The sequence below is a fragment of the Atractosteus spatula genome, chromosome 9, assembly GCF_055471065.1.
Source record: "Atractosteus spatula isolate fAtrSpa1 chromosome 9, fAtrSpa1.hap1, whole genome shotgun sequence".
NCBI lineage: Eukaryota > Metazoa > Chordata > Actinopteri > Semionotiformes > Lepisosteidae > Atractosteus > Atractosteus spatula.
The window spans coordinates 48788248-48806055 of NC_142714.1; the positions used below are offsets into that span (position 1 = coordinate 48788248).

Genomic DNA, 17808 nt, shown 5'->3' on the forward strand with positions numbered 1-17808 from the left:
AGAGCATCTGCATCAGGCCCTGCGGGATGCCTCAGGCCAGACTGCTGTGTGGCACTGGGTTTGGGGCCGGTCCTCTATGTGCTGTGCTCACTATCTGTGATGAAGGCCATTATCAAGGGTAATGTGGAAGGGGGGGGTGAGGCTGTGTATTAGACACAGCAGCAGAGAGAGATTGATAGACCAGACAGCCCCCCCAGTCTGTGACACAGCAACCCCTACCTCTTCCCTGTGCCCCCCCCCTCCCCCCCTCCCTGACCCCCACCAGCCCTCTTGTTTGTATAGCACCCTGTGAGGACCCTGCCGGAGAGCTGGTGAGGTCAATGAGCCTGGGCTGGCCTCCTCCGAGCTGCTAGCATCAGCCCCTGCTGCCTGCCACACAGCGCTGATAATGGGAAGGGATTGATTATGGCTGATAATTCAGAGCTTTGATGTGGATAATGCAGTCTCTTCGCTTCCTGTGCTGCCTCTGCACTGAAACTCCCCCCGGGAGAGGAGAGGATATCGGGTTTACAGGAGGTGTGTGCAGGAGATGCACTGTAAGCAGGGCGTGTGTGTGTGTGTGCATTGGGATTGTGCGAGTGCTGCTGTGGTGAGGAGAGTGATCTGTTGCATTCTGGGTGAAATGTGTGTAATAGGTTCCACAGAGAGAGAGAGAGATCTGCACCCTGTGAGGTTGTGAAACGGGTCTATCGGTGTCGGAGACATGCTTCTTTGTCTGTATCGGGTCATGCTAAGGTCATAAGTCCGCACCGTCCGCAACCTTTAGATGAGCTCGGCTGGTTGGTGGTCTGCAGATGACATAACCCTGAGCTTCCAACAGGGCAGCAGACGCGTCTGTGTTAATTCTCCAGGATCACTGCTGGGAATGTGCTCCCTTACAAGCTGGGGAAAAACACACCGTATGTCTAAGGAAGGTTAAAAGAAGAGAATTGTCCCACTGGCCTCGGCTTGTTGCCAGGGGACCCCAAACCCCATCAAGACGTCTTGAACCCCCGCAGGTGACTCGACACCCATAGAGCGATTGGGCAGTTTTGTTCCACACACCGACCACTCTTTGTGTAAAGAGGCGCCTCCTGCTCTCGGTACCGAATCTCCCTACAGGAAACAGAAATTAATAGTGTCCAATAATAATAACTTAATAATGCACCATCATCTTTGACCAGCTGTTACAGATCTGCTGGCTGCATCACAGACCACAACGTCAGTAGAATAATGTTAGCGGTGAGTCAGGCTGGCTTCGTACTGTTTGAAAGGCTCCTAATGATCTGACAGAATCGCACTAAAACTTTTTTTTTAAATTTTATTTTGAGCTCTTGTGTAAAAATCTCAGGACCGCGCTGCCCAGCAGTGGGGAATTCATTTCTGCTCCATTAAGATGATGTGATAAACAGCCCCCAGCTGGCTGTGACGTGTTGGGAGCAGGAGGCCGTCAGAACTTCCTGTGGGTCATCGGTGGCTGAGATCTTTCTCTTTTCCCTTATCGAGTTATTTTAGGATCCTAATGCCTCAGTGCTGGAGTGCATTGACAGCACAGGGAGCTCTGGCCTGTCTGCCTGGCCTGTCTTTATATAGCGCCCATTAAACAGCATTTTAGAGACCATCTCTCACCCAGGCACCAGAGTCTGGCTGCTGAGGAGAGGAATTAAAGAGAGCTTGTGTCCAGTTAGAAGCAGATCCAAGGGCGTCGTCAGATCCTTCTGGTCCAAAATGTCAAAAAATGCCCTACTGCATCTAAATGCCCAGGATAAGTTTCCAGCCGACATGCTTTCGATTATCTTTTGAAAATGGTGGTTGAACAGGTATTTTATCATTAGGTTTCTATGAATTGAGGTTTAGTTGAATATTGATAAGGCATCCACAGATATGAAGTAGTAATGACTTTAGTTTTAGAGTTAGAGTCTGTGTTAGTTAAGAACAGCTACAATCTAGAGAAAGCTGTTAGGCCCATCCAGCCTGATTAGCAGTTAGTAGCTGATTGATCCCAGGGTCTCATTCCATGCTTCTTGGAAGAAAGCAGGGCTTCAATAACATGTCTGGGTAGCTCTACAGATGCCTTAGTGACATTCTACAAAACCTCAGTTTATAGTAAATTGATCAGTAATAGAACATCTGTTGTACAACTTGATCTAAAACACTATAGTTGCAGCTCAAATTGTTGAGGACAGTTCAAATGCAAAAATGTTGCGTGTTCAGCTTAAGTCTTGACCACTGCATAATGACTCCCTTTCCTTAAGTGGAAAGTGTGCGCAGTCGCTGCCGAGCTAGCGATCAGCCTGCGTTTCCCATCGGTCGTCCTACCAGGAGGCCAGGTTCAGAATCGGCGGATCTTGCTCGAACCCCAGCCGTCCCCCCTAACCCCCTCCTTGCGCCTTCCTGAGAGGACAGCACACAGCCGGGCCCGAGCACGCCTTCTTGTTCGTGATCCTGAGCTTCTTTTAAACCTCTTCACGCGTTTTAAAAAGCAGCGCGTGGCTTTTCTCAGCGTGTGCAGGTGAGAGGAAGCAAGAGTGAGAAGACCAGCTGTTTCCGGATTGTTCCCCGGCGGGCTGACGCGGGCCCTCGCTGCCAGTGACAAACAAGCACAGGTAATTCGTGGACGACGAAGCGTGGGGCTCCGCGTTCTCCCTTTTCTGTCTCGCCTGTCTGAGATTAGCCGCCAGCTGGGATTTCCTTCCTGCTCTGTCTGTTGTAGCCTCTCGTGTCCATCCAGCCTGTTTATACTCACAGTCACTCTGGGTTAGCGGGCAGCTCAGTGAAGCCTCTGCATCCCAGGCCCAGGAACTCAGACTGAGATATAACTAGATCTTTACTTTTTATTCAAATCCAGAAAAAAACGTGTCGTCCGCGTCTCTCTGGTGCACGCGGACCAGTTCTGGATTGCCCGTTTTTTTTGCTCTCTCCTGCGTCACGCGACAGCGCTGCTCGAGAGACGCTGGAGCGAGAGTGGCGCCAACGTGCTTCGCCTGCTCGCTCGGGATGCTGGGAGACGAGCGCAGCCCCCGAGTCGAACCCGTGTTTCTGCCCTCTGGCGGTCCACTGGGTGGCCGTCTGCCTGCCTGTGGATCGCCTCCCGAGAAGCAGGCTGTCCAGCCTCGAGCTGCGGCCCCCCGAGTCGAACCCGTGTTTCGGCCTCCTCCTCCCCAGCCCTCCCAGGCTGCTGTGCTCGAAGAGGTTCGCCCGGGCCGCGGCTCTGGGTCAGATTTCATCACGTCTGCCTGCGCTTTAATTTTTAATATTCATAATCGGATTTAATGTCAGCAAGGCGTCCGCAGTCCCCTGATCGCTCGGCCCCCTGCTCGTACGCTCTGACCACAGGCCAGGTCCTCTAAACCAGCGCGTCCTGCGCACTCTCCGGGCTGCTCTTTTAAATGTCAACTGCCGAGACCTGTGTCGAGCTGGGCCAGTTAGGCCGGAAAGCAGAGAAGATGTGTGAACGTCCTGTGTAATTCAGCTCCACAGTAGCTGTGTTTCACCTGCTCGGCACCGTGTCCTTGAGTCTGTTTTGTATGACTTTCTCTTCCGGGTGAGAGCGAGGGAGAACAGACTGTGTGGTAAGTTGGTGCAGCTGATGCCGTTGCTGTCTGGCTGTATGAATATATGCCCCTTTCCTGGAAGAGTAAAAAACTCGGGCTCTATTATGTGTGTATCTATTCTCCTTCATTAACACCCACGCTCGCGTATTTCAGGCGGCAGCTGTGGGATGGAAATGTTTTGAAGGTGAAACAGAACTGCCGTGCAACTAAATTAACCAGGACATGCACCCAGCTTCACTGACTTCCTACTGTGCTATTACACGTCCAATTAAGTGACTGCACAGGGGGTGGATTGAGAGCAATATTAAGTGCCCCTGCCCTCCTTGCTCAGAGTGAGGGTGTCTGTCATGGAGGTGACAGACTAGCCCCAGCAGTGGAAATGGTTCCTGTCGTCTGTCAAACGCTACAGCATGACATGATATGGAAGATCATCCACTGGGTTCTTGGTGTGTTACTCGAGTGGGATGCATAAGCACACAGCCTGGCGATCTGCAGCTCCTGGCTCATGACACCTTGTCAAACGTAAAGGTGTGACAGTGCAGGGTAGCGGTACGGCACTGACCAATCAGATCACACCGTTTTTAAATCCCTTCCTGCTCAGAGCCGCGCACGCACGCACGCACGCACGCACGCACACACACACAGAGCTCTGTCCCAGTTCCAGCCTCCTGGGTGGCTGTCCATGACAGAGGCCCCTTCATCAGTGACCTGGGAATTTCGACTCCCTTTCGTTTCTCTTCTTGACCCCTAGCCCTCCACCAGGGACCGGACTCTCGTTAGTGACTTGGGAGGTCCGTGGCCTCTTGCTCTGTTCAATTAAGACTCCTGTTTGGGGGGGGGGGCTTTCTTTCATAACATGCCCGGAGGTTAAGGGCCATTTAAAATAACAGCAGGCGAAGAGAATTTGAGCCCAGGCTGACAGGGCGCTTTCAGAACACATAGGTCCCAGTGCAAGATTAGGAGAAGCACATTCATACTTTCACCCGCTCGGTTTGCATCGTCAGACTTTTAGAAGCTTTGATTGTTCCCCTTTCTGTGTTGAGCCGTTATTAATCTTGATAAGAAAGAAGAACTCCAGCCTCCCGTGCCCTGGCTTGCATCACGCGGCAGCATGTCGGCTCTTCCTCTGCGCTGTGTCTCTGTCACTTCACGGACTCTGTGTCTCTGTTGCTGCGTCTCCCCCCTCTTGGAAGTGCTTCTTCTTCCAGGAGTCTCCCTGTGCCTCTCCCACAGCCTCTCTGCCCTCACTGACCCTCACACTACTTACTGCCTCCCTTACCGACCCGCTCACTGCCTCCTAATAAATACTGGGGTTGCTAATGGCCTCTCTCAGTGAGTCTGAGGCAGATCCCTGTCTCCCTCAGTAATACTGGGGTTGCTAATGGCCTCTCTCAGTGAGTCTGAGGCAGATCTCTGTCTCCCTCAGTAATACTGGGGTTGCTAATGGCCTCTCTCAGTGAGTCTGAGGCAGATCCCTGTCTCCTTCAGTAATACTGGGGTTGCCAATGGCCTCTCTCAGTGAGTCTGAGGGAGATCCCTGTCTCCCCCAGTAATACTGGGATTGCTAATGGCCTCTCTCAGTGAGTCTGAGGCAGATCTCTGTCTCCCTCAGTAATACTGGGATTGCTAATGGCCTCTCTTAGTGAGTCTGAGGCAGATCTCTGTCTCCCTCAGTAATACTGGGGTTGCTAATGGCCTCTCTCAGTGAGTCTGAGGGAGATCCCTGTCTCCCTCAGTAATACTGGGGTTGCCAATGGCCTCTCTCAGTGAGTCTGAGGCAGATCCCTGTCTCCCTCAGTAATACTGGGATTGCTTATGGCCTCTCTCAGTGAGTCTGAGGCAGATCTCTGTCTCCCTCAGTAATACTGGGGTTGGTAATGGCCTCTCAGTGAGTCTGAGGCAGATCCCTGTCTCCCTCAGTAATACTGAGATTGCTAATGGCCTCTCTCAGTGAGTCTGAGGCAGATCTCTGTCTCCCTCAGTAATACTGGGGTTGCTAACTGCCTCTCTGTTTTCAGCCTCCTTCACTGACTCACTGTGTCTTTTCCCTTTAGCCCATTTCCTTCATGTCCTTAGAAGGGATGTGGTTCCCCTGTCCCTCAAGGCCGTGAGGGTGCAGGCAACACAGAGCAGCGGTCAGGGCTCCAGGCCTCCAGCTGGAAGGCGGTGGTTTGGAGCCCCTGCCGTAGATACCTGTGTTAAAGAGGTACAGTACCTCAGCCGCGCCGATCTCCCCACCTGTCTACAAGGGGTAACCCGGAGGTGGACAAGTACACCAGCCCAGTTTAGCCACGCAGAGCCCAGCGCAGGCCCCGGCCGGCCCGGCGAGTGTCCTTAAGTGCGGGCATCATGGCACTGAGGCAGGACCCGGTGCCAGGGCCAGGCCCCCCCCGGCTGGCACCCATCCCCTTGGCAGGGCTGATTATTTCTGTGCAGAGAGCTTCCTTCCGACCGGAGGCCCGTGCAGGAGAAGGTTAGATGCAATAAAGCCGCGCTATTAAATTATGCAGGAGCTGAGGGTGGGCTGAGCATGACTTGGCTCTGAGTAATGCAGGAGGGAGAGTGGAGCTGCAGCCGCGGCCCAAATTAGATCAGCCAGCCTGGCACGGGCCCCGCTGGGGCCGCTGCGGCAGGGGTCCGCTGGCACCCCCGGCGGGGCGCCGAGGCCGAACTCGCTCCTGCCTCGCTCATGCCCCCCGCCCCCCGGAGGTGTCCGCACCGTGACAGTGATGGCTGCGCCGGGGCTGCTCCCAGAGCTACAGGGTAACGCCAGTCCAGTGCAGCGGGTGAAACGCTTGGCATCAGAGGAGGCTCCCCCCGGACTCTCCCGGCCCCCTGTAGACTTGTATCCTCACTGGAGTTCGGTGCTCCGGGTCTCTGTCCACGCCCCCCCTCCCCCCCCGCCAGCCCTCTCTCTCAGTGTGGGGTCCCCCGACTCTCCCCATCTCGCCTCCCCCCCCCCCCCGTCCCAGAACGTGGACGGTGACCCCGCCGCACGCTCCCTGGCTCTCGTTCTGTCTTTGGCCGTGGAGAGAGGCCCTCCTCTCCCTCTCTCACTCCGTCTGTCTCTCGTCCACCTCCTCTCCATCCATCTTCCTCCCTCTGCTTGGCTCTGTCTCTCCCAGCACCAAAGGCTTACAGGGCCACTGATGCACTCTTCTCCATTAATAAAAATTTTATACACGGTCAGGAAATGCACTTCCAGCTAATCGGCTGCAGGCTATCAGACTGACAGGAAATGACTGTTTGGCCGGCAGCCAGCCCTGTTATTTCGAGGGCGGTGGGAGCCAATCAGCTCCAGGCACTTAATGGAACATGGATACTTTGCTGAGATACCAAATGAAAGGGGACATTGTTGCACAGGTACAGGGCTTTGAGAGGGGCTGATGTTTTGTGGGTGGGGGCATTAATACTCATAACAGACAGTTGACCGGGTTCATGTAGCACACTGTGGCAAAGCAGGGCCCCAGAGTGTTCAGCAGGTCAGTGTCAAGAGTGCGGGCTGGTCTACAGTGTGTCCAGTAGCTCTGTGGGTAGAGTGCTGGGCAGCAGTGTGTTCAGTACTTCAGTGAGTAGTGTGCAGGGCTGCAGTGTGTTCAGTAGCTCAGAGGGTGGAGTGCCGTGCCGCAGTGTGTTCAGTACCTCAGTGAGTAGTGTGCAGGGCTGCAGTGTGTTCAGTAGCTCAGTGTAGAGAATATTATGTTGCAATGTGTTCAGTAGCTGAGTGGTTAACGTGCAGGGCTGCAGTGTGTTCAGTAGCTCAATGTCAGAGATCCGGGCTGCAGTGTGTTCAGTAGGTTGGTTTTAGAATTGAAAGCTGTAGCCCAGAAGGTGATGGACAAGTTGTTCTGGAGGCATTTATTCTTATTCGCACACCATTCTCTGGTCTAACTTGAAACCCATGAGCGTGCACATGCAGGCACGCATTCCAGTGAGCACACACACACGCACTCGCTCACATCGGCCGCACATGCACACAGGCTGCCAGCGCCGGCAGATATGAATGACTTTGTCAGCAGCAGAGGCTGCATGTGCCCGTCATTAACCAGGCCATTTAACATTGATCCTGACATGGGCTGTAGACCCAGCCTGTCAGCCAGGGGCAGTCTGCCATTGTGCTCTGGATCAAAGCTTTAAAGTCAATCTATATTGCTCAACGCACGGCTCTCCTGCTGGGGACAGCAAATTTCTCAATTGTGTGCAAGATGGGCGATTTGTTCAAACCCAGATTCCGTTCTTCACGGTTTTCCATCGCCGAACCCAGAGCATTTCCTGGGGTGGGGTGTGTGGGGGGAAGGGTAGCTCTGTCCCACTTCATGATCTATAGCCGCAAAGACACAGAGGAGATGTGAGCCCTGCACATACACAGGGTGAGGAACGTCAGCGCACATGATAGGTGTAGGTCTGCCTGGTTGACGCACTGATTCTTCTCTGTGGGGCTCTGTCATACTGCGTTAAAGAAATTGGGGTGCCAAGAGCAGGGATGCCACTCAGATTCCCACTACACAAAAATTAGTGGTCTAACCAGCTGCTGGCTTTTGCTTTTCCTTATAAACCAATGCCAAGTGCCTCGTGCCTGCTGCCCTACTTTGGAGTGGCTGGGTAGTTAGCACTGCTGGGCTCGACACTGTCCTTCGCTGCCTGTCTGTGTGGAGTTTGCATGTCCCCCCAGGCTCATGTGGGTTTAGACTGGGTGCTCTGGTTTCCTCCCGGCTGCCAGAAAGACCCAGGTCAGGGCTGAATTACTCTCCCACCTGGATTTCCATGGGAAATTACCATTACCAGCCCATTACCACCGCCGTTCAGGAAATGGGACAACAATTCTGGTGACTCCATCTTGCTATGACATTACAATATCTGTGTATTTGTTTTGTCCTTTGTTAGGGACATCTAGGACTAGATCTTGCAGTTTTTGAATTTTCACCCCTCACACAAGCTGGACCAGAAGTGACTGGGAAAGAACTGGTGAGAGAGTTGCAGGAGAAAGACAGAGAGAAGGATCTCGGAGACTGTAAAAGAGGGGAAGGAAGCCATCAGTAACCCAAAACAGATCTCCTCCTTTTACCTGTGTGCCATTAAGTATTGATACACACAGACACCTGTCGCTGTGCTGAAGCTCCTTCAAGAACGGACTGAGCTTTAAATTATTCATTCAGAGTGAATTAAAGGCAGGGCTTTCTCAGAGCCCCAATCAACTAATGGCGGGTGGTGTGAATTCCAAGAACAGTCTCTGATTCAGCACATCATGAGTCCCCAGAAGAGAAAGTATCTGGTTTCAGTGGCCCCGAAGCTCTGTGGGTGTGTGCCGTCTCGCTGGGTTGCAGTGCTAAGTGTCAGTGTGTTCACAGGGTCTCTGAAGCAAGGCTCACTCGCCTGGGCTGTACGTTTTAAAAAGGCCGAACGAATCTGGGTTAAAATTGTGAGACAAAGGCGGTCGACCATCAGAAAGATGCTCTCAAAGCTCAAAACAGGGCACACTTCTATACACCAAGAGTTGTGGGTGTCGAAAACAGGAACCGCTTCTTTATGCAAAGAGTTGTAGGTGTCAAGAAGAAATCATTTAATCTGCTCAAGGCAGCAATCCTTCATGTAACAGCTGGGTGAGATTCTGGAACCAGATGAGCAAGACGAGCTGAATTGTATCCTGTCATATCTAATCTTTCGTGTGATTCTAAGAGATTTGTAAAAGTGATGCTGTAGTATGACTTTGGGTCCTTTTCTTATTTAAAGCAAAGACCCCAGAAAGACCTCTGTAGAGGGGACTTTGAGGTCAAAGGTGCAGGACTCCCCCAGCTTCCTCCTCTGAACCCTGTGTTACTTTTTCTTTCATTCATCTTTTTCACTTGTTCACACCCTCGATTCTGACCACACGCTTTCCCTCCTGCCTCCCGTATTGACTCACCCCTCTACTTCTCTCTCTCTCTCTCTCCATGTTTATGTCCTTCTCCCCTTACTGCTTATTCGGTCTGTGTCATTCATGTTTTCTCTCTGCCTCTTCCTCCCCCCACCTTTAATGCCCTCTCTCTCTTTCCCACAGTGTCCCCCCTCAGTACCCTCTCTCTCAGTGCACTCTCTCCTCCTCAGTGCCCTCTCTCTCTTAATGCCTTCTCTCTCTCTCAGTGCCCTCTCCCTCCCTCAGTGCCCTCTCTGTCTCAGTGCCCTCTCTCTCTCTCTCTTTCCCTCTCTCTCTCTGCAGGCTCTGCTCTGGGGCCGGATGAAGCACAGCCTGTGGAAGTGCAAATGGGCTATTCGGTTTCGGCTTGATGACGCCACTTAGCCATTAACTATCTCCAGCAAATTTATAACCCCAAACCACCCCCCCTCCCTCCGGCCTCTTCCACACCATTCACTTCCCCACATCCCTCCCGATCACTCTCTCTCTCTCTCTCACACACACACTCACACACAGAAACACATCCCACTCGCCCTCTCTCTCTCCCTCCACTGGATTTTAAACAGACCTCGGAGAATGAGGAGATAAACACATACCCAGGAAGCGCTGACCAGGGACAGAGAGAGACCATCCAGCACTCACACTTCCAGCCTTCACTGAGCGAGGAAACAACACAGGAGAGCTCCAGTCCTATAGCAGTGGCCTTTGCCGATCTCTCCAGCTCATTCTCCACTTTCTTGTTATTATTTCTGGGAGACAGAGCAGCAGTGATGCTACTTTCTTAACAGGACTGTTTCCTGCAGGAGAGACTTGTCTTTTCTGGTTGCTGCTTTTGTTTTTTTGTTTTTTTGCTCTCGCCCTCGTTCACGTTAAAAATCAATCTGCGAGTTTTGCGGCGCGGATGGGTGTCCCACGTCCCTTTCCTGTGATCTGACGAACGCCGACCTCCCCGCCCGGACTGATCCCGCTCTCCCCCGCCCCGGTGCCCGGCGCTCCGGGGTTTTGGAAAGCGGAATGGGCTTTTGAATGCTGCCCCAGGGGCGAGAGAGAGGGCTGCTGCCAGGAGGTTGCCGAAGGGGCCGGGTGACTCAAGGTGAAACCAGAGGGACGTTTTATCTCTCTCTCCGCACACCGTCCAGGCTTCCGTGCAGCACATGGAGCTCCTGAGATTCAGAGGTAAGCAGGACCTCAGAAGATCCGAGCCCGCCGCGGGCGGTCGTGCCCTGCCTCTCGACCAGGCGTTCGGCTGGCGACCTGGTAAACGTGCCCAGTTTTCCCACGGTGTTCCTGGCGCTTCCCGGCATGTTATCGGGGTGTCCTTAGGGGAGGGCTTGGCCCGCGGAAGAGGGGGCGCATTAGGTGGCAGGGGGGGGGGGCTGGGGTTCAGGGAAACTGAGAGGCATGGATGGCACATAGACCCTCCCGCCTCAACCCCATCGAAGGGGGGTACCAAAACTGCCCGGCTGGAGCGAGATCTTGGATTTGCGATCTCGGAACAGCGCGAAGACGATGCTTGTCGGGAATCCCGCGTCCAGGCGGTCATGCTGAAGCTCTGACTCCCCTCTCCCCCCCGCCCCCCCACGCAAACAAACAGCAGGAAGCACTGCCGTGCTGCGAGAGTTTAAAAGCAAGGAGTATTAATAATCCCTCTAATTGTCACTGCTAGATCCGTGCTAAACTGAAACTTCATTGTTGGGAACTGTGTGCATTAGGACCTGCCCAGCGCCGGGGGGCTGCCACCCAGGGAAACTCAGCTAACTTCAGAGGCACGCTCTTCCTCATCAGGGGCAAGGCTTCTGTCAGCTCTGTGTTCGAGTGTGACCGCAGGCCAGGGTGCTACCTCTCCCCCCCCCGCTCTCCGTGTGCCCTGCTTTTCTCCCATCCCTCTCCCTCCATCTCTCCCCCGATTCCCTGCCCGTCCTCTCCCTCCGTCTCGTTTTTCCTTTTCTGATTTCGGTGCCCGGCGCCTCTCTCTCCAAGGGGTCTCTCCTGATCCACCGCTGTCGGCTCTCTCTCTCTCTCCCTCCCTTCTCAGCTCCAGTTCTCTCCCTCTCCGTCCCGGACTCTTTCTCCCTTGCTTGCAGTATCTATTTCAGTCCATCCTGAGGGTCGGATTCTGCACATCCGGAATCTCATACAATTTCTTGTCATTCAATCCCCCCATGTTCCCAGCAGTGCCGGGGAGGGCAGTGCTGGGTCCCGCTGCCTGTCAGGTTAGCGTCCTGGGCGAGGAGACTGCCTGCCTGGGGTATTCTGACTGCCCTGCTTGCCCTTCTGCCCCTGGCCCCCCCACTGTCCCTCTGAGAGCCCTGCCTGTTCCCCCACTCTGTGCCCCACATGCCTCCTTGCCCACATTCCCTGGATTCCCTGACGATCGTAATCCCAGGGAATTTTTGACCGTTCCTCCAACTCAAGGGCCACTCTGCCTTTTGGCCGAGATTCCACTTGTGTTTTTTAAATTATTACTCTCCAGCGCAGCAGAAGTCCTCATCCTTAGTGACTCGCAGGATGAACAGTCACGCTGAGGCATAGGCAAGGAAGAAACCATTCAGATCCAGCAGGAATGCAAAGGACAAGGCAGCCCAGGCAGGGAGACAGGGACGTGGGAGACGGGCGATGACCGGGCGTCAGACGTGCGAACGATGATTTCCAGAAAGGGTCGCGATGAGACAGCGGCCCTCTGGGAATGTTGCCGTTACCCAGGAATTGTGCAGCTAGGAGGTCTCTGTCCAAATCAGTACCGAGCAGGAACTAACAGTGGGAAAGACAGGGGAGGGTTAAGGGACAGGCCGACAGCTTGAGGGCAGGCTGGCACAGTGTGCACCGACTTGACAGCTCAGAAGATCCCATCGCTGGGGCACCTGAAATTAACCCACTGGAGGGGACCAGCCAGCGGCGAACGGTGGCTCTCCTACTTGGGGTGCTCCTGCTCGGTCTGGGCTTCAGGGCTGGCAGGGCTGAAGAGAGGTCTGGTCCAAAGGCCCGCCGTTAGCTCGGCACTTCCCACCGGAACGTTTCACCGACCCTCAGTTAAGACCGGAGTGGCGTCGCTCTCTTCTTGGGTGTTTTATTTCTTTGAACCGATGTTGCGTTTTCAGGTCCTGTTTGTCCGATTCCCCCCCTGGCAGGGCCAGGTTAGGAATAACCCGGGCCGCTCGTTCTGCTCCTGGAAGGGATGGAGTTTCGGTGCCAGGGGTGTCTGTGGGGGGGGGGGGGAGCAGCGCCACCACCTGTCTCAGGGCCTCTCCCACAGGGTTCTTAATTCATTAGCGGAGGTGCATTCTTTTCCCGGAAAGTAGTTTGGGGGTGTTGCAAAGCGAACCCTCCTGGCCTCTTGATTTCTACCGACTTATCTGGCTGACTGGTGAAACGGTAACGAGTGGGCAGGTGGGGTAAACTGCAGGGCGAAGGCGGCGGCGGCGGAAGTGGAGAACGGCACGGGCAGTGCGATAGGGTAGACGCGACGCGGACGGTGCGTGGCGCTCCCCACGCGTGGACCGGGGGCGCCCTTTCGAACGCCCGCGGGCAAGAGTCGCGGAGCTGCCGAGTCTCGCCTGCCCGACAGCCCCGGTACGGACAGCGCCTCGTACCGCAGAGTCCCTGCAAGGCGAAGCGGGCTGGTTTGTGAGGACCAGCGCGCCGAGCAGACGGAAAAAAAATCGAACCCGAGCCCAGCCGGAGGAATGCGTTCTCAGGGCGGAGGGTTCTGGGAAGGAAGCGGATTTGTGAAGCGTTCCCAGATGACGCCGGCTTCGCATGAGAATGGCGGAGAGCTGCCTCACAAGGGAGCTGTTCCCGGCGGGGAATACGCACAGCGCGGTGGGGGGACTCTCGGAAACAGAAAGGGGCCCTTCCTCAGCACAGACGCGCGGGCGTTCATTTCGGCTCCCGGGTGCTCCTTCCGAGTTGTCTGGCAGAGCCGGCTGCCCTCTGCCGGAGTGCATAGCGAGCGTGCGCCGCTGTCGGGGAGTCTGGCCCCGATCAGAGTGCTTTTATTGATCCTCCCCCCCCCCCCGCCCCGGCTGGAGCAGTGGACGCGCTTCAGAGCCGCTGTGCAGCGGGACCGGCTGTCGAGCGCAGCCACTTTTCAGCTCACTTTACAGCCCTGCTGCTGCGCTAATGGAGGGCGGAGGGAGCCGCTTTCACTAGAGAGGGGTTGCCAGCTCTGGGTGATGCGATGGTGCTTCCCAGAGACCACAGCCCCAGCCGATAATCCGTTACTGTCTCCTGTAATCAATGCGGCTGCTGTACTCCGCCTGCGTCCGTCTGCCGGCTCGGGTTGTGCCGCTGAGCCCCTTTGCCATGCCTGAAATGACGGTAATTAATCAGCCTTCAGACACTGGGTGCCTCCACCTTTTAGCGACTGTCCCGGCACAGTCTGACTTCGCGCAGGGCAGGAACCCGACAACCACACGATGTGTTCCTGTCAAGGATTTGCTGAGTCACGTTATGATCTGCCACTGGGGTTTTTTTTTCCCCTCCTCCTCTGCCCGTCTTTACTGCTTTATCAATTCAAATCTTAACCGAATTCTTCAACCACATTAAGCACATAAGACCAGTAACTGCTTCCGTAGGGCAGCTTTCAGATTTTACAGCACATGACGATCTCCTCGTTTCCCGCGGTGGGAGGGAAGACCTTATTTCAGATCGGTGAACTCACTCAGGAGATATATTGTCAGAAGCCGGGAGTGACCTAGCCATCCCGACCTTGAATTGCAGCCGTGGCTCTGCGTGGACTTCCGTTTCCCCTGAAGCCAGGTCAAGCGCTGCCCTGTCTGATCACCCAGACCTGGGTATGGCGGTCCGCGGCCGGGGAGCGACCCTTCAGCGGGAGTGGTGATCTCCGCAGGCGGCGCGGCTGCACAGTGTCACTGACGCTTCGCCTGCGCTCCCGGTATCTCAGTCGTCCTGTGCCTGGAATTTATCCCACTGACACTTCAGTTTCAGAAAACAAGAATTCAGAATATTCGCGGCACCGGTATAAAGGGAGGGCTTGCTTTTGACCACGGTTTGAGATTTCTTAAGCCTTGATTATATCCCTGCTGAGCTGTGCAGGATCATCGGAGCTTTGCGAGGACGCTCAAGTGCTCCGCCAGTGCTTCGGCTCGCTGCGCGCCGATAGTCCAGTCCCGGTTCCCGAGCGCTTAGCAAAACGCACAGGAGCATTTTCCGGAAAGGATCACGTTCGCCGAAAGTGCCTTCGGGTCGTTACTGCTGCGGCGACACCGTGAATCGTTGCTCCCGGCAACGAAGGTGGTGGAGTTTGTTTGCCAGGCGGCAGTATCGGTTCGGGTGCCCTGGCGAGAGTGAACTGGCAAGGCCAGAAGAAGTGGGGGTCCGAAGTTTGTACCCCTCCTCCAGCAGAAGGCGCGAGAGCCCCCCCTCCCTGTGCTGAGCAGCCTCTCTGCATGCTGGATAAAGTACAGTCTCTGTCTGTGCTTCAGCCATGCGATTCCAAGACTCCCCCCCCTACAGGAACAGTAATGAATGAGAGTCCCTGAGCTTGAATCACTCAGACCCGACTCTGCTGAATGGAGCACTTTTTTTCCCTGGAACATTTCTTGATAGCAATGATGGCCACCCCAGCCACATTTCGCACTAGGGCTGTTTCCCTTGCTTGTCCCAGGCCTGTCCTTCCTTCTTCGTGCCCTTCAGCCTGTTCAAAGCCAAAGCAACGAGCCTTCATCACCACTGGGATGTTTCCTCGTGTGGAGTAATACTTGTTATTAACTAACGTACGTGTTCGGAGGGGATGAGCTTGTACAGAGCAGCTCATGCGAACTGGGTCCCCTTATTGCTTAGAGCAGATTCAAAAGGACACTGGACTCTGCCAGGAGGCCACATTGCTGTAGTTCATTAGGGAAAACAGCATCCAAGAGCTGAGTGCCCTGTGATGTGTGGAATACTGGGTGAGACAGGTTTGGCTTGACGAGCCTGGTTAATGGGCAGCCTCCTGGCCTCAGGGCGAGCAGGCTCGAACCCCGTTCACACAGGGTGGCCCCAGGGGCAGCAGCAAGGTGGAGGAGGGAGGCATGAGGCGAGTGTGAAGAGAGCCGTCTGAAGTCAGGTTATGCAGGTGGTTTAGTCATGAGGGTGATTAGGTACAGCTGAGGGAGACTGACTTGTCGTCATTGTGTAGGGTGTTGTGTACAGGGTTGTTGTGTACAGATGTGTATCGTGTTGTGTCCAGGGGTGTAGGGCGTTGTGTACAGGGGTGTAGAGTGAAGTGTACAGGGGTGTATAGCGTTGTGTACAGGGGTGTAGGGTGATGTGTGCAGGTGTATTATGTATAGTTGTTGTGTACAGGTATTATGTGCAGAGGGGTATGCGAAAACATAATGAAATAATGACACAGTGACAATGACAGCACAACAGAGGAGATGCAGAGTATCAGCTGGCTCAGGAGGGGTGGTGACAGCCTGTGTTTGTGTCGGCAGGTTCCTCCGATGTGCCATGATAGCCACGTGCCCCGCGCCCCCCTGAGAAGCTCCCCCCCCACCCGCACAGGATGGAGCCCGACGGGCTGGACCTGCAGCCGGTGCCGGTCCTGTCCATCGACCAGATCCGCGCCATCCGGGCCAGCAACGACTACGTGGAGCGGCCCGCGGCCCCGGAGCCCGCCCCCGCCCCCAAGCCCGACTGGGCCCCGAGCGAGCAGGAGCGGCCCGCCCTCGGCGGCCACCTGCCCCGCAGCCAGAGCCACAGCCAGCACCCGCACCTGGCGCACCTGAGCCGCTCCAGCACCCTGAGCTCCGTGTCCCGCGGCAGCGCCGCGTCCGACCAGCGGCTGCTCTCCGGCCTCACGCCCTCCCACTCCGGCCCCCTGGCGGTGCGCGCCCAGCCCAAGGGGGAGCTCAAGCCGGACGGCCTGGGGAAGGGGCTGGCGGAGGGCGCGGAGCTCGGCCGCCACCTCTTCATCTGCGAGCTGTGCGGCAGGTGCAAGTGCGAGGAGTGCGGCGCCCCCCGCGGGCTGCCGTCCTGCTGGGCGTGCGGCCAGCGCTGCGTCTGCTCGCCGGAGAGCGTGGTGGAGCACGCCACCTGCCTGTGCTGCGTCAAGGGCCTCTTCTACCACTGCTCGGCCGACGACGAGGACAACTGCGCGGACCGGCCCTGCTCCTGCCGGCAGGCCCACGCCTGTGCCCGCTGGGGCGCCATGGGCCTGCTGTCCCTCTGCCTGCCCTGCCTCTGCTGCTACCCCCCGGCCAGGGCCTGCCTCGCGCTCTGCCAGCGGGGCTACGACCGCGCCAAGAGGCCGGGCTGCCGCTGCAGCAACACCAATACCGTGTGCCGCAAGATCTCCTCCTCCTCCAACCCCGCCCCCTTCCCCAAAGCCACGGACAAGCCCGCATGACGAGCAGCGTCGCCGCGGCAGCGCCACGCCTCCACCCCGCCTCTTAGCGAGGGCGTGACCCCCGACCCCAGGCTTACAGAACCAGCCTCCGCAAACTGGACCCCTCATACACGTGCATCTGCAAAAACACCCTGCTGCCACGTCTGTCAGCTTGTTCAGCTCAAGGGTTTATTTATTCACATATTTATGAAATTATTTATTGTCCGTTTTTTTTTTTTAACCGGGAGAATTATAGTGTTTCACGTTACACCATCCCCGGAGGTTGAGGAAACTTTAATTAGACGCCCCACCCTAACGAAGCCCCTGCAACAGGCAGGGATGTTCATTTCTGCTCACGCGCTGGAAAGGCTTGCTGGCTCGGTGTGGGGGCGTGGGGGTGTAGGGGGCGGTAATCTGGGAGGAGAAGGAAAATTCCCATGGATTGCCTGATGGAATCCGGAAGCTGGGACAAAAGCAATCAGGAATCCCGGGACCGTCCGCAGCCACCTTCCATGGGATGCTAGGAACAGGACTACTGAAGAGCTTGACGAGAGACGCAGTCCCCTGGTTCGACGGTGACCCCCCTGTCCAGGAGCCCCCAGGCCTGCGCCGCTGGCGGGGGTTTCCCTGATTTTCAGAAGCGCTTCCTCGGAGAGCAGGTGTCCTGGGTCTGTGCCTGCCAGCCACACGCCGGGCTCCTGCTGCTGCTGTGTCCTCGCCGGTCCCTCTCATGAGTCGGGGCTTCTGCCACCCCCAAGGAACCGTGGCGATGCAGCGGGGGGGGGGGGGATCCTTCGGGGCTTCGGGGTCTCTGCTGCAAACCACAGCCCCGAGAACAGTGCCAAAGAGTGGCGGCTCCTGGCTGCCCTTTTCCAATCAGCAGGAGCTGGCGAGCAGAGCTGGGCTGAATCGGAGAATAGAACGCAAAGGACATTCTCCTCTCTGGGAAAGGCATGGAGACGGGGCAGGATATTTCTCCCAGCAGACTGCCGGGCCAGGGAAAACGTGCTGTAGCCCCAGTTCTCCTCGGGGTGGGGGGGGGGGGGGGCGCG

The 17808-nt window shown here is 56.0% G+C and overlaps 1 protein-coding gene across 1 annotated transcript; it reads left to right on the top strand.

Annotated features, from left to right (window-relative positions):
- The first annotated feature begins 15910 nt into the window (after window positions 1-15910).
- LOC148828729 (protein sprouty homolog 3) lies at window positions 15911-16881 on the top strand. Its single transcript, XM_088925343.1, has one exon. It carries the CDS (start codon window positions 15935-15937, stop codon window positions 16775-16777), a length of 843 nt encoding a protein of 280 aa, XP_088781469.1. The 5' UTR covers window positions 15911-15934; the 3' UTR covers window positions 16778-16881.
- Window positions 16882-17808: the final 927 nt, after the last annotated feature.